The 15,711-nt window shown below is 38.7% G+C and overlaps 1 protein-coding gene across 3 annotated transcripts in view; it reads left to right on the top strand.

Annotated features, from left to right (window-relative positions):
- Nucleotides 1–4,411: 4,411 nt before the first annotated feature.
- HVA22A (HVA22 homolog A) overlaps nt 4,412–15,711 on the top strand; it is a 32,214-nt gene continuing 20,914 nt past the window's right edge. For 2 of the 3 annotated variants that reach the window (XM_089987778.1, XM_089987777.1), the window contains exons 1-3: nt 4,417–4,580; nt 4,809–4,835; nt 5,040–5,162. In XM_089987778.1, coding sequence (XP_089843904.1) covers nt 4,525–4,580; nt 4,809–4,835; nt 5,040–5,162 — 206 coding nt within the window. In that variant the 5' untranslated portion in view covers nt 4,417–4,524. Of the gene's footprint in view, nt 4,581–4,808; nt 4,836–5,039; nt 5,163–15,711 lie in introns of all 3 variants that reach the window. The other variant, XM_089987776.1, reaches the window with a different exon arrangement.

The raw sequence follows: 15,711 nt of genomic DNA, 5'->3' as shown, positions 1-15,711 counted from the left end.
ACACACCATCATCCCCGTCTACCACGTTTGCCCGCATTTCAGGATCACGTCAATGAAATTGTTATACAATAGAACAATGCACTTGACCTCCAAGTCTTTCACTTTTTAGAAAATCTTTAATGACTTTGTTAGGCCCTCATTAAGAACTGTTTGAATCCTTTCAAAGCTTGGACAAGAAAGAAGCCTCGGGCTAACATCAGACAAGTACTCTTGTTTGAGCCCAACGAAAGTGAGAGGATCATACATGCGGTTCTTAAATCATGAGGCCTTGGGTACATGTGTCGGGGTGCTGAACTTTGTTGGACATGGTGGGAAAGATGTTTGAGGTCTCTCATGGTTGCAGATTGGGCAAAATAAGAAAAATATGGCAAAATAGCTAAATCGGATAGGTGCGGTTTGGATCTAATAAGCATTTTGGGTGTAGTTTCGGTCAAGAATTGAGAGGCTCTAGTTTAGGGGTTCTAGGGACACATAGGGATGTGTGTGAGGAAAATAGATATAACCTAAACTTAGGAGAAGGCTGCTAGTGATCATGGGTTGTCAGTTTAGTGAATTCAAAAATTTCAAGTACCTGACAAGATGCAATTTTGAGTTTCGAGACTTAGGGAGTTAATGAAGGTTAATCTAAGGCTAAGGAAGGTTAGCAAAAGTGCATGAGAGGTTTGTAGCATGTTGAAATAAGGTTTTACTCTGGAACTCATACGTATGATTTGCAATGTGAAGATGTCATTCGGCTTCTCGAAAAAGCAAAATGCGCAATTTAAGCATTGGGGGGAACTCAGGCTCTAAAGAAGGGTTGGATGTCTAACTCTCGCAGGCCTAATATGCAAGGGGTTTAGGGAGGACCAGAGGTCATGCTAGAGGAGAGAGAAAGTAGAGAGAGAAAGAGAGGAGAGAGATAGAGAGAGATGAGGACTACTAGAGAGAGAAAGTGTGAAAACTTCAATCAATTATTCAATAATAAAATAAGCTTTCTCAAGCCTCTTTATGTCCTAATTATCTAGTACTCCAACTAATTAGAAAAATCAATAACTCATTTAAGCTAGGACTTCTACTTATCTAAAAATTAGACACTGATAATCAAACTAATTAAAGATTCTTAATTAAAAATTAATTAATAAACTTCTACAAGGGAGGACATCTCCTAGGACTCTAGATTCAAGCTCCCTTCATATGGGGGCCCTTCTGCTAATTGGCTTGTCTCATGGTGGTGTCACATGTCCAGCTTTTTCTCTTTCTAATTGAGACGGTGAACAATTAACCTTTCTTTAATTAGAGAAACCACAACAACTGCCACATCATCATCCTAGGACCTATACAGTGCTGGAATCCCCCCTTATGAGCATGGGTTAGCATATCAGATTTGGAGCACGGATCTTGGGACATCTCCTGGAAAATTGAGTTGTAACAAGTTTTGTGAACGATCCCTATCCCTAATTTCACATAACTATTGATGAGCTCAATGAAGAACTACTCATCCAAGTCAACACCCTTCTTCTGCATATAAAAAATAATGCATCTGGGATGATCGTGTTTCTGATATTTGCCAAGGATCTAAACCATCTTGAGATAGGTCGATCGGTAGTGCTGAAAACATGTCTTCTCGACCCATCAAAAGAAATTCAGAGCTTGTTCGTAATTCTTAGCACCATCCAAGACACTCAAAACCAGCTCCTTATCAGGAACCAATGACCTAATGGAGTTCTGCAACCTAGTAGTCCAGTAGTCCATGCCCATTTAGACATCATTCTACAAATAATCGCACCAACATCTTTTGTGGTTTTGGGCTTACCTCTTTCCCTTCTTTCTTGGTTCGCAGGAAAGATTGGTTCCTCCTGGGTGTTCAAGGGCTCACCACCAACAGCTGGATCTTTATCATGTTGACAACGTACGTGGACTCGAAGAGGTAACTATGAAATCCACAAATCCTCCCAAACAACTTTAATAATGGATTTGAAAGTTTTTGCCCTTATATTGATTTGATGGTGCTCCCAAACAGATAGGTGGGAAGTGCCAAATTCATAGAATTTGTGGATTTCGTACTTCCCTCTCTAGCTACCTTCATCACTGAGATTCCAAACAGGCCCTTATTTTGCTAGTGGATTGAACTTATATAAGGCTCCGAATTAAGTCACAATCTCAATGGGCATTGCTAATAGAAGTATTTGAGGGCCAAGATATGCCCAGTGCAGACATATTACTGATTCATTTGCATCCCAAAGAAGTACTATTACATCGAAAGTGGATACCACACACTAAAATCAGATACCATGATTTGCATCCTACTATAACCTATAGCCACTACAACATCTTTCCCCTATAATGGTAAGAGTAAATTTCCTTTTTGGCAACTCAAGAGTGCTTCTTGCTGGCTTTTAGGGATGGTAAACGAGATGAACAAGACGAACTTGAAGTGTTCAAGCTTGGCTCATTCTTGGGGTGAGCCAAGCCGAGTCTGAGCTCATAATGAGCCCGAGTTAAATGAGTCGAGTTCAAGTTGGCTTGTTTATAGAAAACATACATCAGTTTAACGCTGGAAGAAAATAAGATTACAAAAAAAAAAATACATGTAAAATATATATTTTTAATACTTAACGACTTTATATGAGTCGAGTATCTATTGTTCATATTCAGCTTGCCAAGCTTATTTTACAAGAGCTCTCTACGAGCCGAGTTGTTTTGCCAGCCTCATTGGCTTTCTTTATTGTTTATTTATGTGCTACAGAGAATCATTTATGCAGGTTCACGTAATATTTCTTGATTTATTGATTAGGTAAGGAAAGCCATTGTCGAGATGCATGTCCTAACAAACCTTTTGATTAGTATGCAAGAACTTCACTATAAAATGGTTGTAGGGTAACCCCATATTTTTACACTTTCTCACCAAGTATCCTTAGAAAAATGAAGCTTGCTAAGGTGCTCTTTGCTCTCATCCTGGCAGTTTGCTTGTGCGTGCATTCTGTATAAGGAGAAAGAAGAATGCTCACTGTGCGGCTCTTTACAGTGTATTTGTGACTATGTGCCCACCCTAATTTAGATTTCTGTCTCCATCCTTGGAGGGAGATACATAAGGATTTGCACATGAAAGGTGGTGGTGGGAAAAAACTGAGACTTGTGCTAGCATGATACTTTTCCACCATTGATAATTTTTATATTTGTTTCACTCATGAAAGGAAGAGGGAAGCAGTACCAGGTCAACAATTTTCCATGAAAACTGCATGAAACAAACGTGCCCTTAAAGCTTTCTTATGTCATTTCTCATATGAGAAAAAGACGATTTCTCATAACCTAAAACAAACATTGAAAGAATTTCTCATATGAGAAAATTTTCATATGAAGCTACTTCTCACGAGGAAACAAAAAAAGAGGCGTGAAACAAAAGTGCCCTAAGGTTGTCAATGGGTTGGGATCCCACCCATTTGGGTCTGAGTTACGTTAGGTCAAGCAAATGAAAGCCCCAACATCACTGGCTCAATTTAAAGAGTATTGGGTGATTTACATATAGGTGCATAATGTTATGGTAAATTTGCATTTAGCCACATTAGGTTTTAGATAATTAAGATATAAACTTTTAAAATTTGCTCAAATGACTACTTGCTTTTTGTTGACCTCACTCCTGCTAACTCTTAGAAACATGACTATTGAATGTCACTTGTGTAACCTTATATTTTTACATAAAATAACTTTATTGTAAAACAAAAATGATGTATTTTTATGAAAAACCCTATAATTTTAAAAATTTGCCCAATGTCCACACTAAAAGAACTATTTTAATCTTCGCACAATGAACCTCTTGAGATTCGCAGGATATATCAATAGACTCCTAGGGCATCACACACTCTCACTTAAATGTAGATTCACATGTTTTTTTTTTGTGAACCTTACCAACAAGGGTGTCAATGGGTCGGGTTTGGTTCAAACCCATGTGCAACCAGACCCAAACCTGACTTGAGATGATAATACCCAGTCCAGACCCGAGTCTGATCGAACCCACCATAAGAGAAACCATACCCAGATCTTATAAGGATTACATGAACCAGACTTGAACCATACTTGTAAAACAATATTTTTTATCATTTTTATTTTGAAAAATTATGGATCTTAATCGGAACTCTGGTCGGGCCCAGGTCTGGGATGAAACTTCACAAACCATACCCGACTGTCTCGGAAGTTATTTTAAAGGGGAAAACGTGTTCCTAAACGTCTTATTTGATACATTAATAATGGTTAGGCCATTACATCAAACCCGGAAACCCCCACAAAATAACGAGTTAAAAACAGGTTATTTTTTAAAATAACTTCAGAGACAGTCATTATGGTTTGAGAATGAGGTTGGTTCACGCTAAAGGGCAGTTCAAGAAACAGGAAAGATTAAAGAAATAATATAAGTGAGGCATCCTTTACCCCGACATTCTATTTGTTTTAGTTACACCTGCTCTCTCTCTCTCTCTCTCAATCTCGAACTTTCTCTCTTTCTTGGGCTAATTTATTGCTGGATAGAGGAATAAATCGATCGAAAAAGAGATGGGTGGTGGAACATTCCTAATGGTGGTGGCTCAACATTTTGATGTTCTTGCCGGGTGAGAGATAAATGAGAAAGGAGGAAATCGTTCTTTTGATGTTTTTATCAGTCAAGCATCTGAAATTTGGGGAATGGGAAATGGTTTTTCTTCGTTTTTGTATTCTCTCCTTTTTTTGGTGTCCCTTGAATTCATTGGTGAAATTTGTTGATGGTCACTTAATTAATTTGATTATGTGAAATGGCTTCTTGTTAATTGCTGTTTCTGTTCATTGTTTGTTGTGGGCAGGCCTGTGATTGCTTTGCTTTATCCCTTGTGAGTATAATTTTCTTCATCAATTTTGTGTTTTTCCAATTAGATTCCTTTAACAAGACTGAGATAGGTTTCTTTATCTCTCTTTAATTTTCTAATTTTGTCGAGAAATTTAATGATGGATTTCTGGCTTTTGGTTGTTTAGATTGGGTACTGTAGTCATATTTGTTCTCTATCTTTTCGCTTCTGCTCCCCCTCTTCTGGCAGGTATGCTTCAGTTAAGGCAATAGAATCAGAATCTCGTCTCGACGATCGACAGTGGCTGACGTATTGGGTTCTCTATTCTATGATCACACTCTTTGAGATGACATTTTCCAAGATGATTGCATGGTAATGTTTCTATTCATTCTCAAAGAAATTCGGTAGTTGTTTTGAGTAGCTTGAAGCCTTTCAGTTGCAAAGTACTTTCCTTTTTCATGCTATTTTTTCATTCATGAAAATTGTGGCAAACAAATCTCACAAGTCCCAAGGTCACAAAACCAACACTACAAGCTCCTTGATATTGAACCCAGGGCACAAATGTCACCAAGAAATTTAAATTTACCATAATATTCAGATATTTTTCTATGAAAAAATGTACCAAAAATATCATGAGAATTTTGACTTGTTAAACATAGATTTCTTACTAAACTATGATGATATTTTGGTAGGAAATCCTTTGAAATTTTCTATTAAGCTGAGAATTTCTTTCAGTAACCAGCTATTTAAGTATTTCTTTTCTAAGTTCCTTTCCATAAATACTTGAATAATGCCCTTTGCGATCATGACTTGAATTCCTGACGTTAGCAATAAGCCTTGTGTGATCAGCAACAATGATGATGGTATCAATGAAAAGGAAACCCTCAAACAAATCAATGAACATCTAAGACAAATATGCGGCAGGAAGCATGTTAATGCAATTAGAGTTCCATGTTGGATTGCATCAGGAGAAAAGAAGGAAGCTCGTTTTGGAGTACTAAAATTAGAAATCTGGAAAGTTAAATTACATCATAAGGTATCTTTGTAACAATAGAGGTTAAGAACGACATTGGCTGATGCTGCTGAAACAATCACACAGCCTAAGAATGGATTCATTTTAAATACATGACTGAGAAGCTTACTAGAATTTTGCACCTTCAAGATGTAAATCTGAAGAAGAGAAAAGAAGACTAATTAGAGGGTATTACTTGGCCCAATCATTCTCACTCCGTGGGGCCACACAATAGTTGATATATATTTATACTATATGTTACAAACACTGATTAAAATAATTGAACTATTAAAGGGTGTCTTGTTGACTTGAGTGAGAAGAATATATTGTAGTTTACAACAACACTGGCATTCCCCTGAAGTCATGAATGGTTCTTGAACATGTGCAACTTGTTCATCAAATACGTGAATGTTTCCTTTTGTAGCCCCTTTGTAAATGTATATGTTTTCTGATGTTCTATTCCAATGAATCTCACTTTTATTTCTTCTACTTCAATCTTGTCACACACAAGATGATAGTCAAAGTTACCATGTTTAGGCCTATTATTGAAAATTAAGCTTTGGAACTGTCTTTTATTCTTGTTTCAATCAAAATATTGACCTCATTAATTTTCACATGTACTTACTAGTACGGCTTGGCAAAATTCCATGGGATGCTTCATGTATACTTCTTTTTTAATTTTCTGTGAAAAATGTATCCTTGACATCTAATTGATATAAGAACCAGTCATATGATAAGGCTAAGGATATTATAATCGTTACATAGGTAATCTTAACCATCTGGTTGAAGGTTTCCTCTTAGTTAAGAGACTATTTCTGTTTATAACCTTTTGCTACAAGGCATGCTTTACAACTTTCCATGCTGCTATCATGTTCATATTTGATCTTAGAGACCCATTTACAACCTAGCTATTTGTGTTTGGGTCTTTCAACAATGTCCAATATTCTATCTTCATACATGGCCTTAATCTCTTCTCCCATTGTCTCAATCCACTTATCATTTTTTACTGCTTCAAGGCAAGTTGTGGATTCTTTGATCTTTAACATTTCATTCATGTCCATTTGATGCTTACTAATCCCTTCATGTAACACCCATCTTTCAATAGGGTGTCTAATGAGAGGGCTGCTAGACGTGAACATGTACTGGATCATGTTGCTCAACATTTTTGTCTTAATTCCGAGAGATATTAAGCTGATGGTATCGTGTTTCACTGGCTGCACCATGCTGCACATCATCTCTTCCTTCAGTGTGATATGTGGCAACCTCTACATTTTTACTGATTTTCTATAGATTCTAATTTCTGTATATTATTCTGGCTCTTATTCTCAATATCAGCGGCAACTACCATCTTCTTTAATGAACAGTGACCTGTTTGGGAGCAGCATTTGAATTTCCTTTCACACCCATTATTGCTTCTAACTGACTTGGATGAGAGTCATGACTTGTTGCTTATTTGTCGATGTCATTTTCTTAAAAAAAAATGAAATCTTCACCTAGATTTGTTGGAACCTCATCCAAGTCTAAATCTATGTCACAAGGACACGTTCCTCAAGGGGTGAATCGTGTGTCGGTATGACACAACAGATCCAGGCACAGAGTGTGATTCGTGCAGGACACGATCAATACCGTGTCCGACATGTTGACATGATGCACTACACGTAGACACAGAGTCTGACACGTTTGACACAGTGTCCAACACACATGGTTTTAAGGGTGTTTTATGAGGTGTTAAAGTTGTATGCCTTTAACACTTCATGCCCCAATAAGCCTTGAGTCTTAGGCCTCTTAAAGGGAAAGTGAAGCCCACACTTCTTTCCCAAAGAGGCCTAAGCCTCTATATGAGGCTTTAGCTTCATATGAAAGGCGTGGGCCTCCATGCAATTAGTTTTTTTTGATAGAAACACTTTTCAGTACATTTTTTTATTGATATTTAATAATAAAAAACAAAATCCTATCATCTATTTACAGTGTAAACTGTAAAGTATTAAATAATCAAAATAATAAAAGTAAAAGATATTTAAAGGAAGAAAATCAAAGCATAGTTCTTATGGGGAAAAAGAGAAAAGAAAAAAAGGGAGACCAATAAAAAATTCATTAAAGGTAATTAGTGTTCTTTTACATTATTTACTTTTCGTTCTTATATATTTGAATCAAATTTTTTCTTTTATTTAAAGGTGATTTTAATTTAATAACTTTCTTTTTAATTGTTGTTTTTCTTGAATTCTTAATCACAAAGCCACAACTAGAAGCTTTGTAGAAGAATGCAAGTAAACTTTGCTCTCTTTCACTTTATTTTTTCTAGTTACTCAAAACTAATATTATTACAAGGTCTAAATCTTTTTAAGGATCTTTAATTCAAATCAACATTCTACTGAACAAAGAATAACCTCCTTTCTAGTAATGATATTGTATGATGCTCTTAATTTGCGACAATTATTATTTATGTATATTTTATAGTTGAAATATGTTTTCGAATAAATCTTTTTAACTTTATATATTGAAATTGTTGAGGCTTACGCCTCGTTCAGATTTTTCAAGAATGCCTCATTACACCTCATACCTTTAAAAACCTTGCCGACATATTTGACATGGTATCCAACACCCTCGACATGGTGTCTGACACATCAAACACAGTGTCCGACACACTCAACATGGTGTCTGACATGCCCGACATGGTAAAAATATGCTTATAAATATATGCTTTTAAGTTTTAATGGATAATATATATATTATTGTTATATGTAATTTATATATATAACATATGTACGGCTGTGTCCCCGAATCCTAATTTTTGAAAATTGCCGTATCATACCAAGCGAAACCGCATCATATCCCGTACCCGCATCCGCATCTGCATCCATGTGACATAGGTCTAAATCATTAGCGGGCTGTGACTTGTGCTGTTACGATATCACAGTCCATATTGCGTGCACCCATCTAACCTTAACTTTTGTTCATCAATAATAGCATTCTAGATCAATACAAATTTTCTAAGGTTAAGTCGTCAGGAAACACACATCTCTTCCTTTGAGTCAAGTTTATTCCTATACACTCAAAAATTTTTCGATGTAAAATAGTCAAGTTTCCTTCCAACTAGTATCTCATGTGGAGTTTGTCCATCCATGACAGTTTGATGGCATCCTATTAATTAAAATACTGCAGCATGAAAAGCTTCAACTCATAGGTGCTTCTTGATGCCACTACTAAACATGAGAAGCAAGCTAGTTTTCTTTATTTGTACATTTTCTTTCAGCAGTTTCTTTATGTTGAGAGTGTTAGTGCAATTGTTGTTCAATCTCATTGTCTCTTAGGTATTCTTTTAAGTATATTAAATGTGTATTTTCCTCCATAATATTGAAGGGTTTAGAAATATCCATCAAAGTGATTTCAACAAAGGGTTAATGGAAATTTTCAATTACTGTGTATTTATGCTTAATGAAATATACCTACGTGAACCTCAATTGATAATGAACAAAAATAACATGGTGTGATGTACAGAAAGAGAAGCGGTGAGATAAACACGGCTAGACAATTGGCAAGCTTGACATATAGAAGTATCAACACTTGTAAAGTAAAAAGGAACTAAACCACAATTACACAATTTATTCAAGGATTCAACATTATGCTGAATTAATCTGTAATGCCATAAATGTGCATCTTTATTGGCATGTTTGGAAATAATCAATGCCTTGGAGCTTCGTTAACTTATCATCAATAACATAGAGTTCTCATGGTATGATCAATAAAGAAGTAAATCAGATCTGATTTAGTGGATCTTTTGGATTTGATGGAATCCAAACAGGTCCACAACTAATATCTTGATTACTGTAGAAGGAAGATATCGATGCACAGCCACCTGTGTAGAGAGAGAGAGAGAGAGAGAGAGAGAGAGAGAGATGGCTGCACAATAGAATAACTCGTTAACTTGGATTAGGGCTTCTCTCTATATTAAATAGAGAGAGGCTAAAAAGAATAATTACATCTAAGCCCATTATGAAAACAAATTTCAAAAACCCTCTAATATAAAAAGACTTAAACTTAAAACCACCTATTCTCTACACTCCCCCTCAAGCTGGAGCATAGATATCAATCATGCTCAGCTTGTCACAACATTTTGAGAAATTTGGCCTAGCAAGAGGCTTTGTAAACATATCCGCAACTTGGTCTTCCGACTTTAGATATTTGGTAGTGATATGACCAGCTTGAATCATATCTCTTACATAGTGGCAATCAACCTCAATGTGCTTTGTTCTCTCATGAAAGAAAGGATTGTTCGCTATATATGTTACCGCTTTGTTATCGCACATCATGGTCATGGGAGAGGAAACCTTCACCTGAAGATCATGAAGAACAGTACGAACCCACATCAATTCAGCAGCTGTTTGGGCCATAGCCCGATATTCTGATTCTGCACTCGACCTGGAAACCACATTTTGCTTCTTACTTCTCCACGAAATCAAGTTGTCTCCCAAAAACACACAGAATCCTATGGTAGATTTTCTATCTACTACAGATCCAACCTATGTCACATGGGTGCGGGTGCGGGTGCGGGTGCGACACGGGTGCGGCGCAATTCCAAAAAATTTGGACACGGGGACTCGGCTATATATATATATATTAAAAAATATATATTATAAATATATATATTTTAAATATTATAATTATATATATATATAACAATAAATTAACACATAAAGATTGTAAATTTTAAAGCAAAAAAAAAACAATTCTTAACAACACAAACTTACCAAAATATAACACATAAAGAAGCTTGTGAGTGTGATAAACAACAAAACTTATCATAAATCAGCCTCATCGTCTGAATTAGAAGGAAGAACAGGATCGATGTAGTCCATGTTGAGAGTATGTAAATTATGTTCTCCCTCCAAGTCAAAATCTTCTGGATTTACATCCCAATTCTTGGATGGTCCACAACTGCATCAAAAAATCACTATATTAGTATCTAACTTAAAACTTTGAATACAAATATGAAATATTTAAATACAAACTTTGAATACAAAGAAAAAAAAGTACCTATACTCTTCTTTGGTGCGGCGAGTAGATTTGAGTGAACATATACCAAATCCTCTGCTCTTTTACTAGTGAGTTTGTTTCTTTTAATGTTGTGAATTTGAGCATATGTACTCCAATTTCTTTCACAACAAGATGATGTAGCAGGTTGAGATAACAACTTCATTGCAAGACGTTGCAGATTTGGTGTCTCTGATCCATATGTTGCCCACCAATTAAGGGGATCTTCCTCGTCCCTTGCCACAAGTGCTGCTAAAGAATCAAATCTTCCAGTAGAAAACTTGCCAAACTCACTATTTACAACCTTAAACATGTGAGGATCATTAAAAACTCTTCCCAAATATATCATTCTATTTCTTGATATCTCAGGATCTTCATTTGGAGAAACACGACCAACACCTGCTGTCAACCATTTTTTTGCATAGTATTTTGGATTGAGAGAGTGTGCCATGCAATGCAAAGGTGTATTGCTTTTATCCCATCTTCTCACTAAAACTGAATGTACATGATTGTAAAATTCTGAATCATCAAGTGCAATATCTTTCTTCTCATGTTTAAAAATGATACTTTGAACTTTTTCAATCATATTGTCCCACATTTCATAAATTCTATGAAGCATGGGTACATCTCTGTCAACTTCTCTCAGCATTTCCCAAATAGGCTCTGTAAATTCAACAAAATATGTAATTTTATCCCACCAAAAATCATCACAGATGCATTTTTTGATAGCTTGAGCCTTGACATCATCTTCAGTACGATAAAAATCCCAATCTTGATCAGCCACCATCATCATCAATGCATTCTTGAGTTGCTTAATTCTTTTTATCATAACAATTAGAGAAGCAAAACGAGTTTCAGCAACTTTCAGTAACTTGAGATCAGAATGCCTATTAAATATAGAAAGGGCATGATGATGGTTTACAACAAAATTTCTAATATTTCGAACATCATGCTCTATTTCCTCAATCCATAAGCACATTTCATGTACATGTGCATCATCTTTTGATGGATTGCATATACTCTTAAGTGCCAAATTTAAACTGTGTGCTGCACAAGGAGTCCAAAAAATATGTGAATATGTATCTTCACTTGCCAAATTCATTCCTACACGACTGCAAACTGGAGCATTGTCAGTAATGATTTGCACCACACTTTCTTCACCCACTTCTTTTATCACTTCAACAAATAATCTCTTTAAATATTCAGCATCTTTATACTCTCCAGATGCATCAACAGTCTTCAAAAAGATTGGCCCATTTAGTGAGTAAGCAATGAAGTTTATCAATGGTCGCCTTTGTATATCAGTCCACCCATCAGAAACAATCGACACTTCATGTCGTTTCCATGCAAATTTTTGGGTCTCTAGCAAGTCTTCAATTCTATTTTTTTCCTCTGCAAGAATGACTGTTCTTAGTTTTTCTGAACTAGGAGGCACATAACCACTCAAATTGCAATTAGCCAAAGATGTAATCATATCTTTCCAGTATGGACTTCTAGCTACATTAAAAGGAATTGAGCTTGAGTAAAAGAATCGACCAATCTTTTTATCAATTTCTGCTCTTGCCATGTTTTTGAATGACGCTTGTATTGTTTTATTGCTTTCCATCTTTCTTTTCTTTAAAAGCTCTTCTTGTGTATCACTAGCAGTAGGAAAAGACAAATTAATCGAATCGCTTTTCATCTCTGCAATTTTCTTCTTTTCAGCTTCCTCTTGTTCTTTTTTTAATTGCTTTAACATGTCTTTGTCAACCCCAGAACATGCCCTAATTCCTTGACCACGAATATGCAAAAGATGTGCTTTCACACGCATATAAGAACCTGTGAAAACAGTCTTACATAGATTACAATGAAACTGCACATTCCCACCACCACCACTATTAGCTTTTATCCCTTTTGTCACAAGCCTCCAAAGTGGTTGAGAAACATCTAATTCAGGGTTAGAACTTGAACCAAATGTATTGACACTACCGCTAGAACTCGCCATTATATCTGAAAAGTGAAAACTGAAAAGAAAATAATTAAATAAGTAAATAAAATAAAGTTAATAAAACAGGGAATATTGGAGGGGCCGAGCCCCTCTTCTGCGAGCAGAGGGTGCAGGGAGGGGGGCCGAGCCCCTCCTCTGTGAGCAGAGGGTGCAGGGAGGGGCCGAGCCCCTCCCCTGCGAGCAGAGGGTGCAGGGAGGGGGGCCGAGCCCCTCCTCTGTGAGCAGAGGGTGCAGGGAGGGGCCGAGCCCCTCCTCTGTGAGCAGAGGGTGCAGGGAGGGGCCGAGCCCCTCCCCTACGAGCAGAGGGTGCAGGGAGGGGGGCCGAGCCCCTCCTCTGCGAGCAGAGGGTGCAGGGAGGGGGGCCGAGCCCCTCCCCTGCGAGCAGAGGGTGCAGGGAGGGGGGCCAAGCCCCTCCTCTGCGAGCAGAGGGTGCAGGGAGGGGGGCCGAGCCCCTCCTCTGCGAGCAGAGGGTGCAGGAAGGGGGCCCGAGCCCCTCTTCTGCGTGCAAAGGGTGCAGGGAGGGGGGCCGAGCCCCTCCTTTGCCAGCAGAGGGTGCAGGGAGGGGCCGAGCCCCTCCCCTGCGAGTAGAGGGTGCAGGAAGGGGGGCCGAGCCCCTCTTCTGCGTGCAAAGGGTGCAGGGAGGGGGGCCGAGCCCCTCCTCTGCCAGCAGAGGGTGCAGGGAGGGGCCGAGCCCCTCCCCTGCGAGCAGAGGGTGCAGGGAGGGGACGATCCCCTCCCCTGCGAGCAGAGGGTGCAGGGAGGGGGGCCGAGCCCCTCCTCTGCGAGCAGAGGGTGCAGGGAGGGAGGCTACGAGCAGGGTCGACATACCTGACGGAGGGGGAGACGGTGGCTGCCTGTCGCCGGAGTTCGGATCGCCGGCGTGGTTGCAGGAGAAAGCTGCAGGGGCTGAGGGGGAGAGGCAAAATCGAGAGGGTAAGCCTCTCTCCCTGTCGATAAACCCCTTTTAGGGTTCGGCTGCCAAAAAAATTGGATATGGGTCGGGTTTGGACCCGACCCGACCCGGATCCAAAACAAAATTTAAAACTCGAACTGGACAATTTTGGACTCGGTCAAAGTTGACCGAGTCCAAAATGTGGTCGGACTCGGCCCGGACTCGTTGACCGAGTCCGACTCGGAGTTGACCGAGTCCGGGCCGAGTCCAAAGCCGCACCCGAGTCCGCACCCGAGTCCGTGCGTGTCGACGCGGGTGCGGCAACCCTTTAGCCGAGTCCGTGTGACATAGGATCCAACATAGTCAGCATCAGAACAGGCTACTATCTCCAGAATTCCACCTTTCCTGAACAATAACCCCTTTCCAGGAGAAGATTTTAGATATCTGGGAATCATTATGGCTGCATTCCAGTGTACCTCAGTTGGTTTGTCCATAAACTGGCTAACTTTGCTTACTGCTAAAGCAATATCTGGCCTGGTCATAGTTACATATAATAGTTTCCCTACTAGGGAGCGATAACTTTTGCTATCAACTGGTTTTGACCCTTCTTCAAATAACTGAACTTTATGGTCCATGGGAATATGTGTTGGTTTAGCTCCCAACATGCCTGTTTCCTTTAATAAGTCAAGAACATACTTCCGTTGAGACAAAACCATCCCTTCACGGCTCCTGGCAACTTCTATACCCAGAAAATACCTGAGTGAACCAAGGTCTTTTGTAACAAAGTGTTTTTGAAGATGAGCCTTTGTGACTTCAATAGCTTTCACATCATCTCCTGTAAGAATGATGTCATCCACATATACCACCATAACAACTATGCCAGAGCTAGTTTTCTTTATAAATAGTGTATGATCTGCTGCTGACCTATTAAAGCCAAAGCATAACATCACTTCAAACAACTTTTGAAACCATGCACGAGGACTTTATTTCAAGCCATAAATCACCTTTCTCAATCTACACACCTTCTGACACTCCCCCTCAACCTCGAATCCTGGAGGTTGTTGCATGTAAACGGTCTCAGATAGATCCCTATATAAAAATGCATTTTCACATCTAATTGGCACAAGCTCCAACCATGCTGAACAACTACTGAGAGAACAAGACGAATGATACCCATCCGTGCAACAGGAGAAAAGGTTTCAAAGAAGTCAATACCATATGTCTGAGTATACCCTTTTGCTACTAATCTGGCCGTGTACCTTTCAATAGAACCATCAGATTTGTACTTTATTGTATATACCCATTTACATCCAACAATGTCAGCATCTGCTGGGGAATCAACTAGATCCCATGTATGCTGAGATACTAAAGCATTCATTTCTCCTTGCATAGCCAGCTTCCAGCGATTATCAAGCTCTGCCCGTTGATAGTTCAGAGGAATAGTTTCAGCAGATAAGGCTGAAATAAAAGACTTCATTTGATTTCCAATTCTGGCATCAGAGACAAAATGAGATATGGGATATAAGGTACATTGTCGTGTCCCCTTTCGTAGAGCAATAGGCCTGTTATCATCATCATGAAGATCACTGTTGTCAGTAGAACTTACCTAAGGAGAAGAAGAAGATGAAGGCTCTTGCGGAGGTGGAGCTCTACGCACATATACCAATGAAGGATTATTAAATCTAGAAGCGGATGAAGTTTGGTTCGGTAATGAGGGCACAAATTCCAAAGGAAAAGGAGGTATAGGTAATGGAAAAGACTCAGCTGGATCAACCTGCAGCGGAGAATTGGAAATGGAGTAATATGGAGTGAATTCCAAGAAAGATACATCCGCACTGACATACTCTCGGCGAGAAATAGGATCATAACATCGATATCCCTTTTGATTTTTGGGATAACCTATAAATATGCATTTTGTAGCTTGAGCAGCTAATTTATCACGGTCAGGGCCAAGTTTGTGTACAAAACAAACACATCCAAATATTTTTGGTGAGAAAGA

Source organism: Nuphar pumila, chromosome 14 (assembly GCF_984573655.1).
Source record: "Nuphar pumila chromosome 14, dmNupPumi1.hap1.1, whole genome shotgun sequence".
Taxonomy (NCBI): Eukaryota; Viridiplantae; Streptophyta; class Magnoliopsida; order Nymphaeales; family Nymphaeaceae; genus Nuphar; species Nuphar pumila.
Note: the sequence above shows the minus strand (reverse complement) of the source record. Positions and strands in the feature narration are given on the sequence as shown.